General features: G+C 39.3%; 1 protein-coding gene across 1 annotated transcript in view; it reads left to right on the top strand.

Moving 5' to 3' along the window:
• Window positions 1-27,142, top strand: part of ELMO1 (engulfment and cell motility 1) — a 256,338-nt gene that overhangs the window by 54,274 nt on the left and 174,922 nt on the right. Inside the window, exons 7-12 of the mRNA XM_082014822.1 lie at window positions 5,094-5,193; window positions 10,857-11,008; window positions 11,913-11,991; window positions 16,040-16,090; window positions 17,723-17,845; window positions 19,221-19,352. Coding sequence (XP_081870948.1) covers window positions 5,094-5,193; window positions 10,857-11,008; window positions 11,913-11,991; window positions 16,040-16,090; window positions 17,723-17,845; window positions 19,221-19,352 — 637 coding nt within the window. The remainder of the gene's footprint in view (window positions 1-5,093; window positions 5,194-10,856; window positions 11,009-11,912; window positions 11,992-16,039; window positions 16,091-17,722; window positions 17,846-19,220; window positions 19,353-27,142) is intronic.

The following is a 27,142-nucleotide window of genomic DNA, read 5'->3' as shown; positions in this document are numbered from 1 at the left end:
CAGTCAAACTGTACCGCAAAAAAACATTTCAGTGGTGCTTGTCACGATGAAAAAAAGCAACCCCAAAACCGTGTGTCAATCGCAGTGTAGCAGTTAAGTGCATTTTCTGTAATCATCTAGGAAAATAGGGGCAGCTACCCTGCAGATTGTTCAGTCATTTTCAGCTCTACAGAGTAAGTACCAAGTAGGTGTGAATTGCTCCTGGTTTGATTTGATGATGGCTTAGTTTCACCCTTGGAAAGGTTACTTGAAGAAACAAGGCAGTGTAGAAGCAATGAAGAGGAGCCATAGCAATAAAAAAGGTACTTGTTCACACTGCGCTTGCAAAGCATCCTGCTGCATCATCAGTCTTCGTTTTGGACTTGGCTAGGTTCTCGTCCCCATGGCTTTTCCAGAGCTCTTGTCCTCTGATGATTTGATCTATGCTGCTCCCCTGTTTAAATTTATTCATGGCCATATATCCTTGACAACTCTAACTTAAAAAGCTGTTCTTACTCTTTGATGTTGACCTCAAATGATGTCAGGCCTTTCAGCTGCCCAGCATTAGGCTGTGAGCACAGTTGCTGAATGATAAGGGACGTAGTTAACTGCTTCCTCAACTCCTGCATTTGGGAGTGAGCTGCAACTCTTTTGTTGCTTCCTGCCCAGTTGAAGTTGTTTCTTTGCTGCCTTTCCTCTGCACTGTTAGAGATCAACTTTGGTCCTCTTTTGCCCATGAAAAATGGTTTGTGTAAAGGTGTACTGTCTTTGGCTTCTAGTCCTAAAGGGCTGGTGGCTGTATTCTGGTTGTGACAGGGAAGCAACAGTTAATTTCCAGGTTCTCCTGTGCAACTTTTATCATATAAAACATGAGATAGTCCACCTAGCTTTCTAAAAGCTTGTAGTGCTTTTTTTTGTTACTTGATGACAGCTGAGCCTGAATAATCTTGATTTAAAGAATCATTTGAACAGCTGAATATTTTTCACTCCTCAGTAGTAATAAAATGTTCATTTTGGTGTGTGTGTTAAACATGGATGGAGATTTTTTTTACCCAAAAAAACATCTAGGGGTTTGGGTGCTCCAGTCCCATTAATTTATTCTGATAAGAAATCCAAATTGCTTTAGGCATCTTTCAAAATATCAGACATGGTTCTATATATATATATATATCTGAGGATTACTTAGCACACATGATAAAAAGATGGTAGCATCTAGAAATGATACTAGGAAGGCAGGTGAGATGCAGGTGTGGTGGTTAGGGTCATGTGCACATTCCTGTCATTTTTATTTTTAGGAAAGAAAAACGAATATCAAAATGCGTGGAGTTTTTTTTTCTTCATAGTTTCTTAAGGTCAGAATGCAGAAAATTCTTTGGCATGTAAATTAACAGCCTTTGACCTGATATTTCTCTAAAACCTAGAAATGTGAAACGCAACTGTTGACTTACTCATCACTCAGGTTTGTCAGAGGGGTTGAGGTGCACAGGCTGTGGGTGAGAGCATAGCCATCCATCTGCACTGGAACGGCTCACGCTGGGACAGCTGATGGTGTTACAGACCAGAGTTTTCCGCTGCTTAAGAGGCTTTTGCTGAGAGCTGCTCTGGGTGAGGAGGTGCTTCATGACCCGCTCATCCGTCCCCACAACAGTAGTTAGAAGAGGGGAGTCAGACAGCAGAGGATGGGGAAACTTCATCGGCTGTCCCAGCATAAGGTGTCCCCACCTAAGAGCCAGAGCCCTGAACGGCACTCAGGAGGGATTGTACAAGTAGCTTGCCTGAGAGCATAAATCATTAAAATGTGCTAGTGGGATATGAAATTGCAATTACACAGTGCATCTTCCTGATAATTTTTCCTCTCTTGCTGCAATGACACGCATTAAAAAGCACCTTCATCAGGAATTACCGTCAAACTATTACGTCATTTTGCCAGAGCAGCAAGGGTTTGCTCTTTACAGAACCGTTGTGCCTTGTGGATTAGTCAAACAAGATTTTATGAAGAAAGGAGCCCCATCGTTTTTTGGCCTTCTGTGTGACTAAAACACTTATTCACTGAGATTTTGAGTTAAACAGCTCCTACCACATATTTTCTAAGATTACTACTTTTACGAACAAGCTTTGATCCCCTTGAAATTTCTAGCATCTATTCTGTCTGCTGCTCTGAATAGTGTGAATGCGTCTGTGCATGTGTGTCTCGAAATGAATTGCTTGGAAGACCATTTCTACCTATTTGCTTGTGTTTAAACACATAACAATGAATCAACAGCAAGTCCCTTCCCCCTCCAGATACTTTAATCCTTATCTTGCTCTAGTTACCCTGGAGATTGCTTTCATCTCTGGCTGTGCTATTCCTAATGCTTATCCTTCAGGCCTGGCTTTTGACTTCTGCAGTGCCATTTCGTGTATACATGTGTGTGCAGGTGCATATATATAGCTATATATTTTTAAAATTACATGCTATGTGTGTGTGGTGCTGCATAATGTAGAGTTGGGAGTATTTTGTTCTGCTTGATTAGTCCCAGTGTTGCACCTCTTCAGTCCCATTAACTATTTGAAGTGGTGTCACTGGAGTGACACCTGGTGGGGTGTCTGATCATTTTAAGTTAAAAAGTACTTCTAGCTTCTGGATCCCTAACGGTTGTATCACTGTCCATCTACTAAAACCAGGTTTATACATTAATACCAGTATTTTCAGCTCCATTAACCCAGTTTCCTCTCCAAAGCTGTGGAGGAGGCTGGGTGAAGTGTCAGGGTTAATCAGTAGTTTTGGTGAAAAGACTAAATGAGACTGTTGAATGTAAAGGAATTAAACTAACCTGAATTCCTGTCACCGCTGTTCTGAAGGTGAATATCCATATGCAGGTTTAATACAGTTTAAGTAATCCCTCTAAACTATATCCATTGTTAATGGGGATTAGCTTTCATGTACAATTGGTTTATAGAAGAGTATTTATGTGCAAAATATAGGTTAATTGACTAAATTTTTAAACAGTACATGAGAAAATCTAGGGGAGATAAATTATCTGCTTAGTTTAATGCTGTGAGAGATACATTCATCTACTTTTTAACATATATGACCTATCTTTTTGTAATTTTTAAATTTTTATTTGGATTTAGTCTATCTTCTTAAAATACCATAATTCCATATATTTGTGGAAGTAGTCTGTCATGAAGATGCATGAGAATTTGGTACAAGTTTTTAGAAGGAAGCCTTTCCTAGGGGTGCAATTTTATTTGTGGAGTCATAAATAACCATTTTATGCAAAAGGAATGGATTAGGGAAAATGACAGGACCAGAGCTGATTAAATTTCTTGCAAAGTCTTATTGTTGTCTTTTTATGAAATCCTTGGTTATTTGGAATGCTAATGATGACATTTTAAATCTAATTTAATTCATAAAAGACTTGCAATATTAAAAAACAGGCAAACAAAACCAACCCCCCTCTCCCCCAAAACAAAACCAAAAACTTCCAGATCATGTATTTGCTGAACAAAATATTCCTTGCAGAATTACAGTGGATTTTTTAAAGACTCTGTATTTTTCTTGTTTGCTCTTTGGTGTAGCTTTTTTCATTTTGTCTTAAATAATCAAAGCCACTGTGGGTACCCTTACTTCCTGTGGAAAAGAAAGGTGTGTTTGGGGTTTTGTTTGTTTGTTTTTTTACTCACAAAATGTCAAGAATGGCAAATTTATTTTTAGTGGAGGGCATCTGTGGAGTTTTGATGAACAAGAGCTCCTATCTTAAATGAAGAGGCTGCTAAAGGCTCCATCTCACAACATGAAATCCCAAAAAGGCAGATTATATCAAATCTGGTAAACTAGTTATTGGAGTTGCTACATTGAAATGGATTTTCTGCCTTATTTCTCTGTACTGCAGTACATGTCTTCCATCTGAATGGATGTTCGCCTATTTGTGTTGGGTTGGTGCAGGATAGTAGGGGAGCAAATCACACAGTAAAGATTACCAATTACATTGTTTAACTATGGCTTTACTATTAGACTCAGGTTTTCAACATACTGAGCGTTGTAGTTCCAATCTGACAGAGGTTTTTAAAATTTTCTCTTTCTATTAGGTAAGCTGATGCATTAAAATCAGTGGGACTATCTATTCGTGCTGTTTAGATTGATTGTATGCTTCTGCTTGTTAATGGCTTAGTGGCAGAGTACCTGGCAGGCGGTTTGGCATGCCCTTAGAGGTAATACGCTGCTTCTGTTGGGTTGTTACCTCATTGAATGGCTTCATTGACATCATTGTGGCTGCTGACTGTTCGGTGCCCTGACTATATAGAGAAATGAAGCTAATCTTTAAAAGCTGTTTTTTAGAATGGAAAATTCCAGTGCAGATGGTCAGGTTAGAGCATATGCTTTATGTTGAGTTTAAACCCGTTTTGAATTTAGTTGAGTTCCTACAAAGATGCCTTGGATCGCAAATTTACAGGTGTAGGTTGCAATGTAGTGGGCCTGCAAACCCTGAACAATTTGAGCTGCATGCTTTCATAAACTATGGGAACTTTGCAATTTGCTTGACATGTTTGCCCATAGATAAACGAAAGGAGATGTATCTTCACGTTCAAAGAAAGAAATCAAGACATTAGCTGTTGGAAAATTGTTGCTCAGTAGCAAATCTCTTCTGGTGCATTTTAAAAATATATTTGCTTCCTTGTAAGAGAAGGAACAAATAATCCACTAACTTTCTGCCAGTCTGCTTGATACAGAGGTACCAAAACGTGACACTTCTGTATGACATTCAATTAGGAGCATTTCCATAAGCTGGTAAGAAAAAGCTCACTTCTTTTCTTCTTTTAGATCTAAAACTCTGAATTTATAAGAGAAACTTAATTTGGACTATCTGATTCCGTTAAGCATTGCATCTAGTGTTCTCCTGGGGATTAGTTCTCCTACAAAATTGCTTTCTTCCAGGTGACTGTTCTTGATGTCAATGCTAAATTGTTTTGGGGACTATCTGTTGCATGGCCTCTCTTGCTCTTCTGCTACCTCTTAGTCCATAATTGGCTTAATTTTCCTCCCTTTCTGAAAGCTTCCTGCTGCTTTACTCCCTCGATCATTGCCCTGCTGCATTACTGGTAAATGTTCTCATGACTCCTGTTTCTTGCAGCTTTGGAGATATGTTGTCCTTTACACTGACTGCATTTGTTGAGCTGATGGATCATGGGATTGTATCGTGGGATACATTCTCTGTGGCATTCATTAAAAAGGTAAATTTGTAATCAATGCTATCTGTTCTATATCAGTTTAAATTCTTAAGGTGAGTTGTGGTTTGTTCCCCTCCCTGCCCCCAGGTACACTGTTTAGGTCATTGGTCAAAAAGTTACGTGAAAATGGGCTTAAAGTGCTGTTTCAAACTATAAATATTTGTAGTTTCAGGATCTGGCCCAGCTTCTATGGAAATCAGTGGGAGTGAAATGGGATCAACACTGTATTAGGCTTATGACACAAGAAATTGCTTGCTCAATTAGAGCGTGACCTCCCTGTGCAGATCCCATGCAGTTAAAGCAAAAACTAGTATTTTGAGTAATGAGTAATACCATATTTATTGAAACAAAAACATCACTGAAGTGTTTCCTCTGGGGGCATGGGAGGAAGAGAAATGAGTTAGTTTACAAATTGAAATTAAGCTGATATCTGCTGAGTTTATCAAGTTGAACTCTGATGCCCCTGAATCTTGCAGCTGAGGTCTGTGGTTTTGAAACAGATCTTTACACCATTTGCAACATTTTTTTTCTTTTCTTACATGTAGGAGATGCATAAAAGAAGCAGAAACACGGGAGTACTCTTTAAGTAAAGAGATTTAACAGATTTCAGGGAAAAGTTGTTGTTACTGATATAACCCTTTTCATTTACTGGGGGGGGGGGAAACCCTCACATCTGTTTACAAAGAATTTTCAAACCAGGTTGAACTCAGAACTTATCTTAAGTTGAAGTGCATTTGTGCAGGTTCAAAAAATATCAGAGGTATCACTCAAATTATATCAGAAGCAGTAACGGAATGAATATAACGTGTGGCAAAGATTTATTCATTTTGAGTGTGTCAGAGCAAAGACTTTTAATTTAGATTAGCTTGGAAAATTGCTACCACCAAAGGAAAGTATAAATTTACTTTTGTTGCCAAAAGTGAAAGAAGGTTCAATTATGAAAAGAGCATTAGATTTTAAAGCTCAGTTTTTGTCATTAAAAACGATGGATGCTATTTGTAAGAAAAATTAGTATAATTGACCTCGGTTTTGGACACCCCCCCCCGCCCCGACTTGCAGTCTAGATAGATTGTTATGATGATTATTGTTACTTTTCATGGCAGAGAAAATATTACAATTGTTTTTTAACTGGCAAGGTCAAGCCCAGAATGCCTTATCTGCTAGTGGAGCCTACCAAGAAGTGTATGAAGAAACTTGCTAAGATGAGTTTAAATCGATCTACTTTGTTAATGACTCGGAATGATTGTCTTTGTCTAACCCTATCAAGACCTTTTGCCATGTGGATTGTATAGTAACTACAGAAGAAAGTGTTGTGTGCACCCCTGTTAATGGCTCATCTCTTCTGTCTGGCACTTCCATGAGTTTCCCTGGACAGTGACTCAATTTAAAAACCAAAAGACACAAAAGCATTCTCACGAAGAACCTATGGAAACCAAAACCTGCAAGTAAAAACCAAAAGTGAAACTGGTGGACAAGAAGGGCACCAAGGAGAAGAATAAGGACAGTTAGGAGAGACACAGAAGGAGAAAGACTCACAAAAATAGAGGAAAGAGGCACAGGTGTGTCCTGACCTGCCACACAGTTGGGAGCCAGAAGAGCAGAGCCCTCAGTGGGGCTTTGTGGGCAAGGGGCAAACCTAAAGGAGCACTTTTGGACCATGTCCCTCCGGAAGCAATCTGCAGCATTATTCTCACTTGCTTCTCTGACCTTGGCTTTTGGCAGGCCACTTGAGGTTGCTGATCCCTGGCTGACAGGGTGGATAAGGGAGCTGATAAGTTTCTGTTAGCTGAGGGGAAATGTGCAATCCCACTTCAAGGATTGCTTCTGCCCTTTGAAGCTGTCTTTCATGTTAAGTGGGAGCCAAACTGGAATGGGGAGGAATTAATCTGAACTTTTTTCTTGAATAGTTTTGTAACTTAAAACATGGAAGCTGGAGGAGACCTCAAGGGGAACGTCTAACTGCTTCTAATGACTAAGTATTTGGTGTTGGATGCCGTCTCCCTCCTATCCTTTAGGTGCATAAAGATTTCTATGCCAACTGCTGCAAATATCAAGGAGAACTTTGTTCCTTACCTTAAAGTAAAATAGCATCATTTGAAAAAACGTCCTTATGATATGCGAGATTCTCTCAAGACCTTTTTCTTGCTTACGACAATAAAATTTATTTCCAGCTTCCATAGTTTTCCTAAAGGATTTGGATGTCCAGTTCTTAGAAAATGTCATGGTAATTGGATGTCAAAATATCGGTATATTACCAATAATTTGGTACTCCCATCTTTAGTTCCTACAAGAGGAGAAACAAAGTTTGTAGTATTGATTGAGATAGTTGAAGGTGTTCTTAGAATTATTTATACAATTGCTCTTTCGTAACTGTGTGATGCAGAGTCTTAACCTTGATGAATTGGTTACTCTGCCTTCTAAAATGTACTGTGCATGAAAAGGGGGTGACAAGCAGGGAAAGTATCTCTGTGTCTCACAGCTGTCAGCTGGTTTTTCTGTAGCCAAGTGCAACTCTCATTCCTTACTTGAAAATGAGATGCACACTTTAAAATTTTACTATGCATTAGGACTTAACAGAGAACAAAACTTTGTCAGATTTTTCTGCACATTTCTGACATCAAAATGATCCAGGCAAGTAACTAATGAACATACCACTGCTCAGAAAATAGATCTGTTTCCTTCACTATTCTTTCCCTGTGTGGTTCTTGTTGGTGGCGCAGTTTATTTTGTTTGGTTGGGGTTTTTTATTTTTTTTTAACTTTTGAATTCTCTCCCATGCTTCAAGTGATGCTGAAACAGGAAGATAACCTAGATGATATAGTTTAGTTTGCTATAGGTTTCTCATCTACCCTCACTTTACATGTTTATCTCCTGTTTCAGCAGAGCACTGGCTGGTGTTGAATGTGTAAAGGCATTCTGATTGCTAATTTCTCTTGAAATCGCTTGGAATTTAAGCACCCAGCCACTTCGCTTGGAATTTAAGCACCCAGCCACTTCTTTTGTATGTTGCTATATATGTCCCAATAGGACTATGCAGGTATTAAGGTTGCAGGTATTTTTCTGAACAAATGGTTTTATCCTTAATGAGGCACACCCGTGTGACAGGTTTTCATGTGAAAGTGCAAGGCAATGAAGTTGCTTATTTCTGGAGGAGAGGTTGTATTTCTGTGAGCTTGCATTATTTTTATCATCAGAATTTTTGATAAATGAGTGCAGGATTATTTTTGGATGTTGAAAGCCCTCCCTGTGCGTGGTGCCCAATAAGCAGAGAACAGCAAGTAACACAAATTTGTACTCTTATTGATTCTTGTCTCTTTTCAAGAAGGGTTTTGGGTTTTTTTTGGTTTTGGGTTTGTTTTTTTTTTTTGATACCCAGAACTTCAAGTATGGTAATAGAATTTCTTTTGAATCTAATTTTGTTCCCTCTGGAACTGGCATGCCTTACTTATCAGGGTAGACAAGCCTATTATTTTTGGCCAGACTTCATGCGTCAGCAAGGTGGTTATGAGTATACATAGCTTGACATGCAAGTTACCTGGCAGGTCTTTTGCATGTACGTTCAGTGTGATATTTCATAACTTTTTAAGCACACAAGCCAGCTTCATACCTTGGGTTTGTGTTTACGCTTAAAATACGTTATGGTCCAGGATCAGAAGAATAAATGTCTAAGGCAGCCTTTCCTAGGCTGAGGTTGCGGTTACCTATACTGTTACGTTTCTGCAGGCCCCTGATACGAATATGTTATATCCCAGTGAAGCGTTTACACTGCCGCTTGAAATACCATGGGAAGGAGCTGCTGCACCAAAAATAATTCATGCACGTCAGGGCGTCTAAAGGGGATGGTGGCAGCCGTCTGGCAAGTTGGGACACAGTCTGGACATGCTGTATTTCTGCTGCACGATTGATCCATGGATGCCTGGTGACTGTGAGGTATCCAGAGCTCATTGGGTTTATTGTGTGAGCAATGCAGGGCTGCTCTGTGCATACACTGCCCGTACTGTGGACCTTTTAGATGTCTGGCAGTGCATCAGAAAACAGCTGGATTACCATTAAGAGAGGTAGGGTAGTACAGTGCTTCTGAGATACAGCTTGTTACTCTAAACAGCACAATTTGCATCATGTACTAATGTAAATATTATTTGGGCTTAAGACTTGCAGGCAGCAGATACTGAAAGCCCAGATTAGAAGAGGCTGGCTTGCTTCTCTCCTCCTGTTTTCTATGCCTGCATGGGTCGGTTCTTTATTTTCTGTAAAGTCAATGTGTATTTCCTGAAGTGAGTTACATTCAGCGTAGCATGTTCCTATTGTGGTAATGCAAACCAAGTAGCAGAGCAAACGGCAGCGCTGCAATAGATAAGAAGAGGAAAAACCTGCTGCTCTTTCCTTGTCGGCTCCAACCAAAGTTGCAGAAAGGGTGTTTTGCTCCTTTAGTGCTACTTAAAATGTCACAAGTACAAAACAATGTTGTTGTTCACATGTCAGTATTTAACTGTGAATTTTACAGGCAGCTGGGCAGCTTTTCCAAGCATCTGGCATGCCTTTCTTCTTCCAAAAGAAAAACAATGCCAAGGCCTAAGCACACATCCAGAATCAGAAACAGTATAATCCCATTAGTGGCTTGTAGCCTGAGTACTGAAGAAGCACATGGACTTGAAGTTTTCTGGAAGGAACGCATCAAACTTGAGACGGGGCCACTGTAGTCTTTTACTTGGCTGCAAAAAGCAAATAACTGTGGTCACACGACATTTCTTCTGTCTGCCTCTGCTTCCTCGGGTACCTTTCAGCTTGACTGTGCTGGTGTCAGTGCATTCGAGGAAAACCCAGGCACTTCTCGCTTCCTGCGTCAGCAGAAGGCAAGTTTCTTCCTGGGAAGCCAGGTCCAAGGACTGGGCAGTGTGCAGAAGAATGCACATTGCCACATCGTTCTGCACAGCTGTGTTGGCTCTGCAGGTGAATGTGCAGCATGTCGTTGCCACACTGCAAAGAAGCGGAGGTCAGCCCTGGTTTTGATTAACGTGCCGTTTGTTCGTGGCAGCTTGCAGTAAAAGTGGAGGCTATTAATGCATGAACACTTAGCAAGACTGGACTCTAGGCAGAGTTATGGGACCAGTTGTGCTAATAAAATGATCAACAACAGAGTTTTAATTTGTAACCTGGAGAGAGCTTTCAGTGGTGTTGGTAACAGCAAGGGGGGGAAAGAAAAGCATATTTTGCTAGAGTGTGTTTTGCCAGATGGCTAGATCTAACTTTTTCTTTTGAAATAATTGCTTTGAGCCTAGATATTTGAGAAAACTAGCTGCGCAGGTTTCTACTGGTGAGAATGAGAAGTATTTTCCTTGTCCTTCCAAAGTTTTCTCCACAAAAATTACGACTGTTCTAGTTCTTTAATGTTGATCTATCGTATTTATAATACAATGTTGAAGCATATATTTTGGTGATATGAATATTGACATAAATCTGGTGATTTGTGCCAGCTGAAGAATCTATGCCACTGTGTCCTTTGAAGGTATCTGCAGTGTCTGGTTGATTGCTTTTAGCTAGTTGCTCATACCTGGCATATGGACAAGACTACTTTTATTCTAATGCCTTTATGTCCACAGTTTTCTTTCTCCCCTTTCCCCATTTTCATGACAAGATGTAAATTCTCTAAATGTTTGAATTTGTAGATAGCAAGCTATGTGAACAAATTTGCCTCGGACATCTCCATCTTGCAACGGTCGCTAGCAATCCTGGAATCAATGGTGCTCAATAGCCACGACCTGTACCAGAAGGTGGCACAGGAGATCACAATTGGGCAGCTAATCCCACATCTGCAGGGGTGAGTATCTTCAACTGCCACCAGATACAGTGCAATTTTTTTTTTTCCCCCAAATGAGCACAGCGTTTGGATGGAGTGGTATAAAGACTGGCGGCCTTCTCTAAGACTCCTGCATCCGCTGTAAGCAGCTGGATGACTGGTAACCAGCTTTCTGGAGTTGCTTGATCATTGATTTTTCTTTTTCCTTTCTCTTTGTTTCATGCTAAGCTGCCTGTGCAGTTGGAAATGGGGAATGAAGAGAAGAGCACTCTGTAGTAATAAAATGCTTAACATCATTAGCATACAGATGGGGTTGTTTTGCTGGCCAGCTTCTGGGAAGTGTGTAAGACAAAAACTGGTCAAATTTTGCTGAAGGTGTATTTGAAAAGGGAGAGGCTTGCTCTTTAAACAGTAATGTGGGGTGGTTAAATGGATGGAAACTGCCCCTTGTAGCATAAGGTAATGTATTGTGAACCATAGTTATGCTTGCCTCCCATCTGGGACATTTTCCACTCAGATGAAAAACTTTTAATATCAATGGTTATCTCCAGAACCCTTTAGGGAAGGTTACTCTACTCTTCCTACCTCTAGCTGTTGGGCATTTGGTAGAAGCTGATTGTCTAGGCTCCTGATATGATCAGCGGAGGGTCAATGGCCCTTCAAGGCTGTGATTCCTTCCACCTTTCTTGAATGCTGAGTCTCCCTCTGGAACATCTTGACTCTCTTAATAATAGAAACAACCCTCTCAATAATAGAAACAACCTGGTCATGACCAACTTTGACAGATTGTCTAGCTTTACATGGTTAACATTAAGTGCAAACAGTCCCTCCACTTCTACCTACAGTAATGCAACAGGAAGATCAGTTTCTACAGCTTGTGTGTATCCACATTCTTTTGTCACATTTATAATTTTGTTCCAAACAGGACAGACCAAGAAATCCAGACATACACCATAGCGGTAATAAATGCACTTTTCCTTAAAGCACCGGATGACAAGAGGCAGGTAAGTTCTTTAGTCTTGTTGTATATCTATGTATCTGTAGGAAAAGTGTGTCATATGCATACCTACAGTTGTCCCAGTCACACTTCTCTTGCAGTTAATTCAAACTGAAACTTGTTCTGTTGTTTCATGCTGTTATAGTATCATTCATTTTAATGGAGCTACCTCCATCTCGCATCCCATTAGTAGGGATTAAGCATTCTTCTGTGCTTTTTTTAGTTCCCTGTAACCTCACATGAACCATATTGACTGTGGCTGGCTGTAATATTTATTGTACTGAACTCTTTGCCAGCACAGCTTGTAAAACCAGGCTATTTTTTGGTAAACCATTTCCCCCCCCCCCCCCCCCCCCCGATTTTTTAATAAAAATTACATTCCTTTTGAAAATGGAAATATGTTGCCATGTATTTAATGACTTTTATAATATACTATTTTAAGCTAACTTCAGTGCCAGAGATCAGAAGTCTCAAAAGGAAATACTTCAAGATTGCTAGTTGCTGTTAAATGAGGATGGAATGCAACGTGTTATGAAATGGAGACGTTTTATCCATGTTTATCTAGTCATTAACCTGTGTCCAAACAGATTTAGTTATTTATTTTATTTAACACTTCTGCTGCCAGAAACAATGATGGTAATTCTTGTGGTAACATACTGTTAGTGTCCAGAACAAGTTCATTGAGAGCTGCTGAGCAGTTCTGACAAGGAGTTTCTTTAGATTTATTTACATTTTAAAATGCTGGAGACTGTTTAAACAAACATCAAAGCCCTAATGGATAATTTCTCATTTTGCTTCAAAAAATATTTTTAAAACTACAAACAGGGGAAAGTAAAACAATAGTTTAATATAAAAAAAAGCCTTTTTTCCCTCCCATTCCTTTTTCCTTCTTCCTGCAATACAGTCTTCAGTTATTAAGGGAGGAAGGCACCTAATGAACAAAAATTGGACTAAAACTTTCTTTCAATTTTGACCTAAATCTGTGATAGGTCCTTGTAAGAAAAACAAAGATAAATTGTTGCTACTGGTTTGTTTTGTGGAAAGTATGCTTTAGTCATATTTGAAATTGAGAGACCGTGTCAAATGTACAGAAGACATTAATAGTAATCAGTGAGTATGTATTCCTGAAGATGACAGTACCACAGGGTCTTCCCAGCAAGTGAAACTGTATTTGACTGACAGCATAATCACTTAGTCAGGCTGGCAGTAGACCATGCAGACTTCACTTCAGCTGTAGTACCTGCTGTTTTGACAAAACTGTTAGTCATGGAGTTTATGATCATTAGAACCTAATCACCTGATTTGGCTTGAAGGCTAACATGCAGAAAATTTCCTTCAGCCTTTAATAACCTATAATAAGAGTTCAGAATCTGTTAGGTTTCTCTTTGTATCTATGTTGCGGTTAATTAGTAAACCATACATTGAAGAAGGTAGGTGTCCATTAGCTTCAAGGTAGGGATAACTGATGTGGTTTACTGAATTCTGTCTTTCTAAGACGACAAACTGAGGTGAAGCAGTCTCATGTACTTATCTGACTGCGGGTTCTCAAAAGTTAGGGTTCGGCACTCACAACGAATGTGGGTAGGAGTGAGAAACTACACCAAACCCTGTATGGCTCTAGGAGCTTTGGCATCCTCCCTGCTGCCGTCTTACAGGGACTGGCATGATGTGGATGACTGCACTGCAATTAAGGAAAGGATTTAAACTGGTGCTGGTATCTGAATCCCTTCCCCTCTTTTTTTTTTTTTCCTTTTCTGTTTCTGTTAACACAAAAATCTAGGAGGTTCAAGGTTTCTCTTTTTTAATGAGGAACTCCTTGTTTTGCTTCCTCTGCCACTGTAAGGGACCAATTTGTCTGGGGAAACCTAGGTTATTTAAAAAAAAACACATAAAGCTTTATCTGAAAAGAGCTGTGAATTTGAGCATTGAAATGATACTGTGAATGTTTGAAACATTTTTTTGGCAATTGTCTACATTTCTACAGAGACATGTTGCTATGGGAAATGAGATGGCAAATTTTGTCAAAAAATACTTGTTCTCATCTGTTATTCCTATACTTATTTTAGAAGAGGCAGCTCATCAGCTGCTAATAGCCATATAGCGTTCTTGGAGACAAAGTTGATTTTGTTGCAGTAATTGGTTTCGTGAATGCTTGTTTTGCTCGTATAAGTTTTTGGTCCAGTGACAAAAAAACAATATCCCAATAGAGGCTTTTTAAATTACAGGTATAAGAAAGAAGTGGCAATTTGATAATCTTCTCCAAAAAGTAAAATAATAGATTATTTATTATTTTTTACTGTGAATGCAGAAAAGACTACCTCATATTCTTTACCTGTCCATCTTTTGGCAGTGGATATACTTGGACAAAACTAGCCAGTCTGTTCCCCATAATGTGAAGTATATCATGTGCCTGGCACTCCCCCTGCAGCTCAGTTGTGCATTTCAGAAGAGATGGAAGCATTGGTATTGTTCTTTCCTTTGCTGTTTGGTGCAATTGAAACCTGCTCAGCCAGAAAAGGCTTAAAAACTAAAGCTGAGTTTCTCTTGTCTTTGGTCCCTTCTTCCTTCCTTATCGTTCCTGTTGCAGCACCCTTTGTCTGGTATACGGAAAACAGTCAAAATCCGTGACTGCCTCCTGTCTCAAAATGAGAATTATTTTCTTTTTGCAAGCAAGTGCTCACCCTAGCACTTGCTTTATTTACACTATTTCTGCAGCCATGTTTCAGCAATCCAGCTCTTCGTATGTTTTATATAATAGTCTCAGTCTTCCTGTTTTCTAGTTTCTTGTTTATTATATAAAAGTAAGCAGTAATGTGCTCTTTATTACTCCTCAACTCTCACAAAGTTCAGCAGGAATTTAAAAAAAAATATTTCTCCTGAACATGAACAGTATTTTTGATAGTGCCAGCTGCACAGAATCACCGTGCATCCTAAGAATGTCCTTAAGCATGTGTCAGCATTGATGTGATTTGTTGTGCTGTATTATATAACACTGTGATGCATGAGCTCTATTTCCAATCAATGATCTACTAATTCCAAACATTACCCCTTTGTGTACATATAAACAGTGTCTAAATAGCAGCATGCAATCTGTTATCGAAATCCTTAAATAATACATTTTGAAAACAGGAATTTAAAAATAATTGCATGATTACAATTGCTGTAAGTTGTATGCACTTGATACACTAGCATATGTCCACACAGTCATATATTTCTATATTGATGGAAAAAATAATGGAACTAAAAAATGGGGTATGCGCTTGTAGGTATGGTTAAGATACCTCATACTCTCATACTTTCTAAGTATAAAATACTCCTGTCTATGCATCATAGGACAGTTTGCAGCATGGACAGCTGGGATCAGCTACTTAAGAATGACAGTGAAAGCATATTCTCCTTAATAGTGACTTTCAGACAGGTCTAGAAAGAGAAGTTAATTTAAGTCAAAATACTGGACCAATGTCAACATTGCTACCAAAATACAGGGGAGAAGTATTATTTGCTATGATGAAACAGTACTGAGTTGTAGGCTGATTTATGGAGTGAAAGTTAGAACAGTTGACTTTAAAACAGCCGAAATATTAATGTAGATAAGCATGTTGTTTGACATCTTGGCTGGCAGGCTTCCACTCCATGCTTCTGTCTATGTTGTTTGCAGAAGGAAAGTTGTGCTTGAACAAGTGTGTGTAAATACCCAGTTTTACCCACAAAGGCTTCTTTGGAGGTCTTTCATTGCTGGTTTTGGATCACCAAAGTCATCATAGAATAGTTTGGGTTGGAAGGGGCCTTTGGAGGTCATCTAGTCCAACCCCCCTGCATTGCACCTCAGCTTGTGACATACTTTTCGCTTTCTTTGCCCCTTTTCTCATAGTAGAGAAATGGGAGTTTGTGATCCCCAAATGATGCATACAGTCGTATAGCTGATGTGCTGCTTCATTTCATTTTTAAGTAACACTGCAGAAACCTAAGACTAAAACCTTTGAAGTCAGTGTTCTTCTAGTTGTGCCAATAAAATACCTGTTTCTGGTTAATTTTTTTTTTTTTAATTGAATCAGGAAATGGCAAATATTTTGGCACAAAAGCAGCTTCGCTCCATCATCTTAACTGTAAGTATATAATTTTCAAAGTTACTTTTCACTAGCAGAGAGAAAAGGTGGCTCCAGTTTTGGTGTTCGTAGGTTTTATCTTCATATATTTTAATTGTGCTTGGATTTTGATATGTTTTGAAGCCTGTAATATACAAGATAAAAGTTTGGTTGTTGAATGGGTTCAAAACTGATTATCAGAAAGGGTATTTTCCCCATCAACTAAACTGTGGTTTCTTCATGAAAATATAATACTGAATAAAAGAATAATACCTCAAGCGTTTTCTTCCCATAGATAATGTGAACTTTATTGTGCAGATGAGTTGCATGGTTGTCTGAGGAATTTGTAGCAAGTCCTCTGTGTTAAGGTTTGGAGCTGATGGCAGCTGAGCAAGCTGCACAGTGCTTTCCATCTTGCAAAACAAACCTCTCTGTTTTTCGGTTCTACAGATCATTCTGTCTTCATATAAAGTTGCACACAATTTGTCACAGCTTGCACAAAAGAAGCATGAAATATATCTCAGAATGAAGTTAATGAATGCAATATAAAAGACTCGCATCTGCTATCATGGAAAATCAGAGGGATTTTGCCTTTGTTCTTAGAGTAGATTACATCTTCCAGTGAACAAGGGAAAATGTTCTTTCTCTGTTAGGAGATACTAGACAGTGTAAAACAAACCAAACAACAACCAAACAACTGCTTGCTCTTTCTCATTCACTGTCATAGTTTAAATGATGCATGAAAAACCCCAGAATTTGTTTCAGAAGGTATATTTTTACACTGCTTATATTTGTAAGAAATTTGGTATGAGCATATGGATAATATTCTTGGGTGTTCACTTACTATTGTAAAATGCTCCAGTGCCTTTTGGCAGGCAGATTCTTTTTTTCTCTGGAGCTGTACACTATCAGTTGCTGCACCCATCTCCTACTTGACAACTCTTTCCTTATGTATGCTCTGCTGTGTTTAGTGACCTGGGTCTGTTTTCCTGTATAGAACCACCTGGATTTTTTTGGCACACCAGGGATTTTTAAATTGTCCGTCAGTTTAGTATCTGCTTTCTGAATGGCATAATTCTACACATTTGGGATGTTGTATGATAATGTATTTCTAAGCAACCTTCCTCATACAGAACAGAGTTGTCTGATAAAGTTAGGATTGTTGTTGATTCCTGCAGCAGTAGCCCTGCTATATCACTGTATTCACTGGTTGTGTTTGCAGCCTGAATACTTTTTTGCTCAGCCAGCTACTCTCTTAAATATTTTCTTAATATACTCTCTCTTTTTTTTTTTTTTTTTTTTTTTTTTTATGTAGAGTCCTAATGCTTTTGGTGAGGAGTTAATTCTTCTTCAAAGTGACTTCTCAGTGCTGATTTTTTGGTTTTTATGCTACTCTTCAACATATGCACAGGTTCTACCTAGTGGCTAGAAGCAGAAAGCTTCGGTGCATTGTTACTGTAAAGTCCTGTCCCTTAAAATTAATTATATAGTACCTAAATCAGTAGCATGAGTCCTGGTTTGATTTTCTTTTCTCTGGAGTATACATATGCTGTTGCATAGCAAACACATACTTAACGAAGTGGAAACACCTGAGTGCACTTAATGTAATTTTCTGATAAGAAGGCATTCATTGGAGTCTGTCTGTCTTTGCAGCATGTTATCAGGGCACAGAGGGCCATCAATAATGAAATGGCACACCAGCTTTATGTTCTGCAAGTACTTACCTTTAACCTTCTAGAAGACAGGATGATGACAAAAATGGATCCACAGGATCAGGTAAGCATCTGGCATGATCTGGTCAGAACAGGAAGAGGACAACTGCTCATCGCTGTGCCTAAAGCTCTTTATAGAGGAAAAGACACTGCTAGGAAAGCTTACACAATGAATGAATTCATCTCTCTCTCTTTCTCTCCCTGTGATGTTGGGTTATGATTTCTGGCAGTTAGAAGATGTACTGACTATTGCATTCCTTGTGCAAATGTACAACAAAATGGCCAGGCTTTTCTCCTTAGCATATAGTTCCATGAACTGAATTTGGTGTCGTCCTGAGCTAAAACTCCGAACAGCAGTCCAGCATTTGTTTATTTTGTGTACCTCTCAGAAACAACAGAGATGTATGGCTCTTCAAAGAAGTACTTCTGTAGAGCTAAAATGAATGTTTAAATGAAAACCTCTGGCATGCTAGAGGTGAAGTTAATTTGTGTTACAATAAAACCCATTTTTGTTACTGGGAAGCTATATAGTAGTTGTTCATTTGCTTATTGCTCACTGCGTCCAAACACCAGCTTTAATATTGTTCATTATGCAAAAAGACACACTTACTCCCCTGAGAGATACAAGTTTAAATACAGAGTCAATGAGCCACAGAGATGTGTTTTGCTTCTTTATTTTTTGTGGCCTTTTTTTAGGCCCTGTGCAAGGAGGAACCTGATTTCATTTTTAAGAGGGAGTTGTGTTAAGACTTGCTGATAATTTGGAGAACAGTAGGTGGGAGAGCGAGATGGTTGTAAACATAAGTAACGTCATGCTGTAGGATTTTACCCTTCCTGTTTCTTAAGTTTAAGGCAGGAAAGTTTGACTCTCAGGAATGTATGTGCAGTTAACTAGTGCGTATTTCCATAGCAAGTGACTAACACAGTGCTGTTAGTATTGATGATAGCGTGGTTATCACTGTCTTGAGACATTGCTAGAGAAGTGTAACTGCAGTAATCCCTCTCTTGCCCATTCCTGTGCTATCAAAAATGGACAGTTACCAAAAGGAACGCAGAGTGCTGAGCCATTTTGATTTCAGCCAGAAAAGTGCTTAAGTACCATCTTAATTTGAAATGTGTGTGATCTCTTTGCTTCTGTGGTTTCATGCCTGTGGTTAAAATTACATGTGTAGTTAGTGGCCTTGCTAGCATGGGTCCAGCTTCTGGAAGTCAACCCTTAAGCATCTGCATGTGAACCCCACAAATGTGAGGACTTTGGAAAATGGGAACCACAAAGTCATTCTTGCTGACTGTCCCTCTGAGTATGAAGTAGGGAATTTAGGCAAAGAAAGGCTGGGCAGCAGAGGGAATACAGTGTTTTGAAACAGCTTTTGTGGTATTGGTTATTAAAGTGAGAGGTAGGTTATTTTAACGATTTTTTTTACTTTGTTTTAACATAGGCTCAACGGGATATCATATTTGAACTCCGAAGAATTGCATTTGATGCAGAATCTGAACCTAACAACAGTAGTGGCAGTATTGAGAAACGCAAATCTATGTATACTCGAGACTATAAAAAACTTGGATTTATTGTGAGTATTTTTGTGTGGTGGTACACTGAAAGTGGGTGAGTGCATCTGTTGTGCATCCTATAATCAGTCACTTCTCCTAACTGGTCTTCTGGCTATTTCCTACAAGGGAATAGCTTTTTTTTTTTTGTTTCCAAATCCTGTTAACCCCAAGTGACTGCTTTAGCAGAAGTTAGGGTTAACTGGAAGAAATAACTGCCTGAGGCTGAAGCACGTGCGTTTGCATGACATGCCATAATTAAAATCTAACTTTTCATCATATCTTGGATGAACAGGCATCGTCTAATGGATCTGTGGCAGACCTGTAAAGTCATTGTACTCTGTTAGTAATAGTGTGGACTGACGAGCTCCACATACCCAAGATAGGACTCTATGGTATTTACTTGCAGGGCCTTGTGTTTTGGTTGCCTGAAGTCTTTTTGCCTGTGAGTAGGGTATGCAGAATCTCTTACCCTGGCTTAATCAAACCAGTTGGAGTTCTGGTCTTGCCTGAAACTGTGCTGGAGAACGGAGTATGACCTGGCTAAACTGTTGCATACGTTTATATTAGGGAATAATGTGTATTTTTTCCCCTCTGGAACGGACCATGCACACATACACTGCAATCAGTATCTTGATTTATAGTTTACTCTAGGTTAGTGTGCAATTTTCTTTTCCTTAGGTAAAATTGTATGCTTCATATCTTACATGATTCATTACTTTGCTGTTGGCCTGGCAAATATACACTGAATGTAGTACAGTAGCCACAGTTATAGACAGGGTGGTTTTAAACACTGTTGGTGCAAGCTGAACCTCGCTGTGCAGTTCGAGCGCTCTGCTCAGCTCTGTGGCATAGAGCTCAACATTACCCAGTTCCCTTGTGGTTTTGGGAGGAGGCTTTCTGGGTTCTGATAGTTGTTTTCATTACTGATGAGTGAGGAAGAATTACTGCTGTATCGGTGCTGTTTTATTGGTAAGGAGTTGTAAGTAAATAGACGGGAAGGGAGGAACTTGGCATCTTGGGATTGTAAGAATAAAATTAAAACTAGTACTTTGAAGAAGCTTTTGAAGCTCACTGTGGTTTTTTATTGTCTATGAATCTGTTCTCCGTTCCTGTGTGATAGAAAACCATTGCTATTGCACTTCTGGGATTGGCAGCTCCTACGGTGAGGTGAACAGAGGGCTTTGTGCCCTCAAGGCCAAAACGAAAAGAAAATGCAGGCCCTGGCTTAGAGACAAATGGGCTGGATACAGAGCCTCCAGCTTGTGGTGCATGAGAACAGAGATGAGGGTCACTGTCATAGGAAAAGTAATTGCTGGCAAAGAAAGAAATAGTGGCAAACCCAGAGGGAATGATGGGGTATGTTAAAGTCGTGGTGGGGCTGTACATACAGGGATCGTGGCATATGGAAGAATCAAGGAGATCAAATATAAAACAATTGTTCTCTAATTCAGGCTGACCACTTTTGGATATCTGCTGCTTGCTCTAGTTCTATGAGATGTTGAAGACTCTCAGGTCCCACAGCCATCACTGGCACCTAAGTATCTAGCACCTCTGAAAATTTGATCCTGCTTTCTTAAAGCTGGAGATGGAAACCTCTGAGCATGTAATGGAGCACCAACAGAAGCTGAACTGGGACTAGCACACAGATCTGAATTCCAATCCTCTTTTTCTGCTACTTAACAAGGACTAAAGACCACTAATTGTGCAGGCTTCCAATGCTTTTGTTTGTCCCACAGGATATATTTTGATCTGTAGAGCTGAAATTATTTAGAACAGCATGTTTTAGCTGATAGGATTGGGAGGAAAACACTCGGTGTGAATCAAAATGTGTTACTGTCTTGCCCGAGTTTGCAGGAACTCTCTTGCTGTGCCTGTGCAGCAGGGACTTACCCATTATCTTCATTACTCTCATTTGGGCTGTTCATGAGGAAGCCTGCTGAAAACACTCCAACAGTTGTAAAGGGTAACTGCAGCACTGTTTACTTGTCTAGTTATGATAGCCTTCCACAAAGGAATGGGGAGCAATATCTAGGAGGGAATGGGTACTGGCATCAAAGCAATGAAGAAAATTGTGGGGAAAGCATAATGGGAGATAAGAAGAAACATGGGAAAGTGAGCTGTGGAAGGAGCAGCATAGCAAGAGTCCCAGTGGGAGGCAGGTTGTCCCACTGGCAGTATGATGAGGCAATGTACAAATAATAAAAGTGTCAGTAGTGAACTGTGAGGAGAATTATTCTATTCTTGTACGGAAGTTTTACTTTGAGCTAAGAGTACAGGTGACACTGCATGTACAACTTTTCTCACAGCTGAAAAGGAATTTGAAATTGCTCACAGAGCTGGGGAAGGAAGCAGGACCTGTTGTGAAATCTGACTGGTGATCTACAGCCTTGCACATGGGCTGCGCTCTGCCTGGACTCCAGTTAGCCTGGCTGCCTTCACCTCATCTACTTCTTTTCAATCCATCATTAAAGTGTCTTCAGCGCTTTCATACACTGTAGGTAGAAGGATCATTAGCAAACTGACCTATGCTCTGACTAAGGTTTCTCTTCCCCCAGTTTTGGCTATGTGGCACAAGAAGAAACCCAGCCCAGTAGGCTGCCTTTCAATGCTGTCTTCTTTCCACTGGTGTTAGTGGTCAGGATGCTGATTTCTTGAACTGATTAAACTTTTTTTCCAAGGGGGAGAGTAAAACCATATCTAGCCATCACGTTGTTCCTGGACTGCTTGTTCTCTTTCTGTATGTGAAATGCAAGAATCCTGTTCATTCTTCTCAGCCACATCAAAAAGTTTTGTCCCACTACAAATGTAATGTCAACAATGACATGTAATGTCATCAAGAGACACAGTCCAGACATGGTTTCAGAAGTTTACAGTATCATTTGTAAAACTACATAGTTAGAAACCTACATCCAGTTAAAGAAACCACAAGGCCCCTCCAGATGTTTGTGATGACCTGTGTGAAGTCTATTACGGGCAAAGAGATTTTCAGATGAGACAGTCTTGAGCAGATTTATTAAAATACTGATGAATACAACAAAAGATGACCCAGTTAGGAGATCTAAGATATGTTCCACCCTACTGAATTATTTTCTGAGTCAATTGCAAATTAAGTAGCCTGAGTGCCTTTTTTTTTTTTTTCCCCTTCGCCTTTTAAAATCTCATTTGGCAGGGAAATCCCTACCAATTCTTGTAGTAGAAATAGTTTTGTAAACTTTCAAATGGTAACGTAGTTCAGTGTTAGAGACATTTAAAAGGTAAAGCCACATATATTGGTAATGATAATATCAGTCCTAAAGTTCCTGATCTGTTCAAATGGTTTAGTTTTGTAAAACTCGTTGTATGTGAAGCTTCTAAAGTTTTCTTGCATTTGAGTAAACTTAATTCCCATAAGAATGAGTATTGGGGTTGTTCAGCTCCGGGGAGACCTTATTGCAGCCTTTCAGTACTTAAAGGGGGCTTCTAAGAAGGATGGGGACAGACTTTTTAGCAGGGCTTGTTGGATAGGACAAGAGGTAATGGTTTTAAACTAAAAGAGAGTGGATTTAGACTAAATATAAGGAAGAAATTTTTCACCATAAGGGTGGTAAAACACTGGCACAGGTTGCCCAGAGGGGTGGTAGATGCCCCATCCCTGGAACCATTCCAGGTCAGGTTGGACGGGGCTCTGAGCAATGTGATTTAGTTGAAGATGTCCCTGCTCATTGCAGGCGGGTTGGACTAGATGACCTTTAAAGGTCCCTTCCAACCCAAACTATTCTATGATTCTGTGATAACCGAGGCAGGCAATAGATGCGACTCAAGAAACTGATACCCTGTATATTTTTATCGTAATTCTTTAAACATCACTAACTGTCATTGAGAAGTTGCAGTGAATGTGTGTGTTTAGAGGCAGATCTGACCAAATTCTAAGAAACTTAAATATGTTAAAAAGTTACAAAAACAAACCAAAACAAAAAATCTCAGCCTAGGACAGTTTGTCTTAATTTAGCAGGATATAGATGACTTAAGATTTTACTTACCTATGCAGTGACTTGTGGACTGACATGAATGTAGGATGAGTGCAGAGGGTGAGGCTTGTGCAGTGATGAGGGAGATGTCTTACAAGAGTTGACTTAAAAAGGTTGGCTTGTTTAGCCGACTAGGCTGAAGGCTGTGGAAATATCAAGTGTACAAAAGCTGAGAGGGAGGAAGCCATATGTAAGCTAAAAGCCAGTGATGGCAATCAATTAACGGGAATGGTTTTTAAATGGAACAATGAGGACAAAATTTGTTACTTGGATCCATTTTGCTTCTTCCTGTCTGTTTATTCCTGCAACTGTCTTGGTTAGAAACACCTCTCAGGCTGTCTTCTATATGACTTTTATCTCCTTCGACAAATTAGAACAATTGTGCACAGTAATCTCCATCATGTCATGATATATTCCCCGGAGGAAGTCCCTTCCCTCCACTGAAAGAAGGAGATTGTCTGGAAGATAACTTGTAATCATGTAATTAATATTTTGTAATGATTACCTGCAAGAGAGGCAAACTCAGATGACTGCAGCAAGTGCTGACATACTCCAACCCTTAACTGCTGTCATCTTCAATCTGTTTGGTAGAGCTCTGGTGTGTATAATTCCCTCACACTCACTTGGAAGGCAGTCATCACCCCCAGCTTGTTTTCATGTCGTGCCTGGTCTGTGTCCCCACCGCTGCTCTAGGATTTGGGAGTGAAGGAGTAAAGTTAAACTTTGGAAAAGGATGGGGGAAGGTGTTGTTTTAATGTTTGCTTTTCACTACCCAAATCTTTTTTTAACTGGCAATGAATTAAATTGACTTTCCCCAAGTCATGTCTGTTTTTCCCATGATGGTAACTGGTAAGCAGTCTTCCTGTCCTTATCCCGACCCACGAGTGTTTTCATCCCTTTTCCCTCCCTGCTCTGTTGAGGAGGAGAGTGGAAAGAGAAGTGCAGTAGAAGGGCACACAGCAACAGTGTGAGGAAAGGGTCAAAGTCAGGCATTTGGGAGTGGGAAGGCTTGGAGGAAAAATGAGGAGTGCAAGAGTGGTAGAGCAGAAACCAAGACGGAAGGGAAGGAGGGCTATAATTATCAGTCTGGGGCTGAACAAGAAAGAAAGATCATGACAGAAATGCAGAGCAAAGTGTAAAGGAGGACAAAAGCACAGGCAGATAGAAGAAATACTGCACATGTATGTAATTAAATGTGACAAAGAGGGAAGGGAATGAATTAAGGCTTCAAAGACCCTCTTATTTCTGCCTTTTCCCAGAAGCATTCAACTTTGCTGCTCTTCTCCTGCAACATAGTGCTGCATTTCTGATGCACACAATATTAATAAAATACACAAGCATTTACATCAGGTTAGATGTTTCCGTTGGTTTAAGATCAGGGTTACATGAGGTCCTGGGCTGTTATTCCCAGTGACTAGATCTTGTTCATGTGATATTCCTGTGTCACATGCCAGCAATAGGATTATACAGCTAAATGTTACTCTATGAAAACAGGAATGACAGGACTGATCCTCAAATTCTGTTTTGTCTCAAGCACTTCCAAATAGTGTTTAAGAAAGCAAATACACTCTCATGAATCTCTAACTATGTCTTTTTAATTGAGGTGATCAAATATTGCAAGTAACGGTCACTGTACGACTACAACTCTCTCGTAACACCTAGAAATAAATATGTATGATTAGCCTTCACCTTCCAAAACTTACCCTGAGGAATAAATCAGCAATAGCTTGTTTCTAAAATACCTGCTGAAAAAATAAAGCTTCAAAACTGAATGACCGAATGGAGAGTGAAGCTTGCAAGTAATGGAGAAGAGCATCCTCTAGTGGTCATAAAGATAAAAATGAGAGAATAAATGCTATATACATTCCTGTCTTACCCCACTGGTTCAATATTAAAGGGAATTTCAGTGACAAAGGGCAGACCATATATTTTTTTTCTTGTCATAGCATCTGCAAACTGAATCCTTTTAAATAAAAGGACACTCAAATCATGAATCAATGAAAGGTAAGAAGAAAAATTTCCTTTCTGGTGGAGTGCCATTAGGCATGGTTTCCGCTCTGCTGCGTGGTGCTTAATTATTATCAGTAATGACATAGAGTTTTACTTTAGAGCGGGCCATTGTTACATGTAGAAATATGGCAACCAAACTGAGGGTCAGGCACTTCTGTCTCAAGGCAAAGCCAAGTGTGACTGCAGTGTGGAATAAATACTGAAGAACGACAAAAAAAGAGATGAGGGATGAAAAGGATGAATTGGTCAGTAAATCCAAACGAAGGTAATGCATTTTTTCTTTATCATCAGACTGTTGTCTGACCCTGAGTGCTAACAGAGGAATGCAAGAGAATTACTGCTGTTCAGAGGAATGGGGTTTTAAATAGCTGGGAAAAAACCTGAGAAACTTTATTTTATTAACAAAAATTGGTCAGTTGTAACTGGGAAAACCTGACCTTATGACATGTGCAGTGGATGATATCTGTCTGTTAGAGAAGCTACTAAGTTTATATAAACTTGGTACTGTTGGTCTGAGCCAATAATTGCACAAAAAGAGGCTCCTGGGTGAGATGCATCGTTATAGTGACCAACAACTGCAGCCAGCAAGTCCATATGTTAAAGCTGCTGTTCTTGTTTAGCATGCAGCTGCGTGTGATTTACCAGGATTGTTTGTCTATGGAGCTATGGGTGTCTAACAATTTACATATTGTTAAAATGAATAAACCAGCCTTTTACTGTATACTGCTGAATTCCTCTTAGCTTTAGTCCTTCCAGAGGAGAACAGATTTAAAAGAAAAATAATTTTAAAAAATCCCATTTGGATGGGCTACCAACCTTTTTTGAGCCTTCAGTATCACTTTAAGAATGAAGTTAAAACTAATCACAATGAAATATCTGTAGTTTTGTGTCTGTGGGAATGAACTGGATCTGTATAATCTCAAATCTTTTTGTGTATTGATTTTTAAAATATTTTTATTTGATCATTTTGTGTATCAGAAATACTAATTTGAGGAATCATCCTTTAAATCAATTTCTTAATGACAGGGTAAGTTCTGTTATTTTGCAGAGGGAGGATAAAAGGTTTTTTATATTTTTATACCTTTCCAATATTTTTAATTGTGAAATTGTGAAAATAAAAATCTTAAAATCCTCATAATTTAAAAAAGTATGCCTCTGTTGAAGAAAACTCCCTAACAAATGTAAATGTGCTAATATAAAATTAGGAGCAATGGAACATTGCATTTCTGGCATATGTTTTTTATATACTGTCTATGATTTCACTGTATTGTTTTCTTGTTTGCTGCTTATTTATTGTGCGCATCCCAGTTATAAACTCATGGGGGCAGGCAAGCTCCATGGATTTGGATGTAGTGGGACAGCAGTTTGTTTCAAGTGTATCATGACAGCAGAGTTGTTTTGCTGCTCATTGTTTTCTGACACCTTCTCTTAGAGATAGATATTGGACATTTTTCTTTGGATATTCTGTACTGCACATGACTCAGAATTTGCATACAAAAAAAAAAATAAGATGAAGAAACAGGCCCCCCAAAACTGGTCAGACAAAATGACATCTCTTTTCTTTTGTAGTGTGGACTTTGCCTGTTTAACAAGGCTTGACTTGGATAGCCGATTCCACACAAACCCTTGCTTGATGTTGAAGTGATGGTAGTTTTGTGAAATAGTGTAAATTCAAGTTAATGTTAATTGCTGCAAATCGTTGTGGTAGTTTTTTTTTTTTAAGCTGATGCAATTTTCCAGTGTATGCATGCATGCAAACAAATATGTGTGTTACCTAAATGTACCTATTGCTC

The sequence above is a fragment of the Phaethon aethereus genome (genome assembly GCF_964289735.1).
Source record: "Phaethon aethereus genome assembly, chromosome: 2".
In the NCBI taxonomy this organism is placed as follows: Eukaryota; Metazoa; Chordata; class Aves; order Phaethontiformes; family Phaethontidae; genus Phaethon; species Phaethon aethereus.
This window is presented reverse-complemented; position numbering and strand designations above follow the sequence as displayed.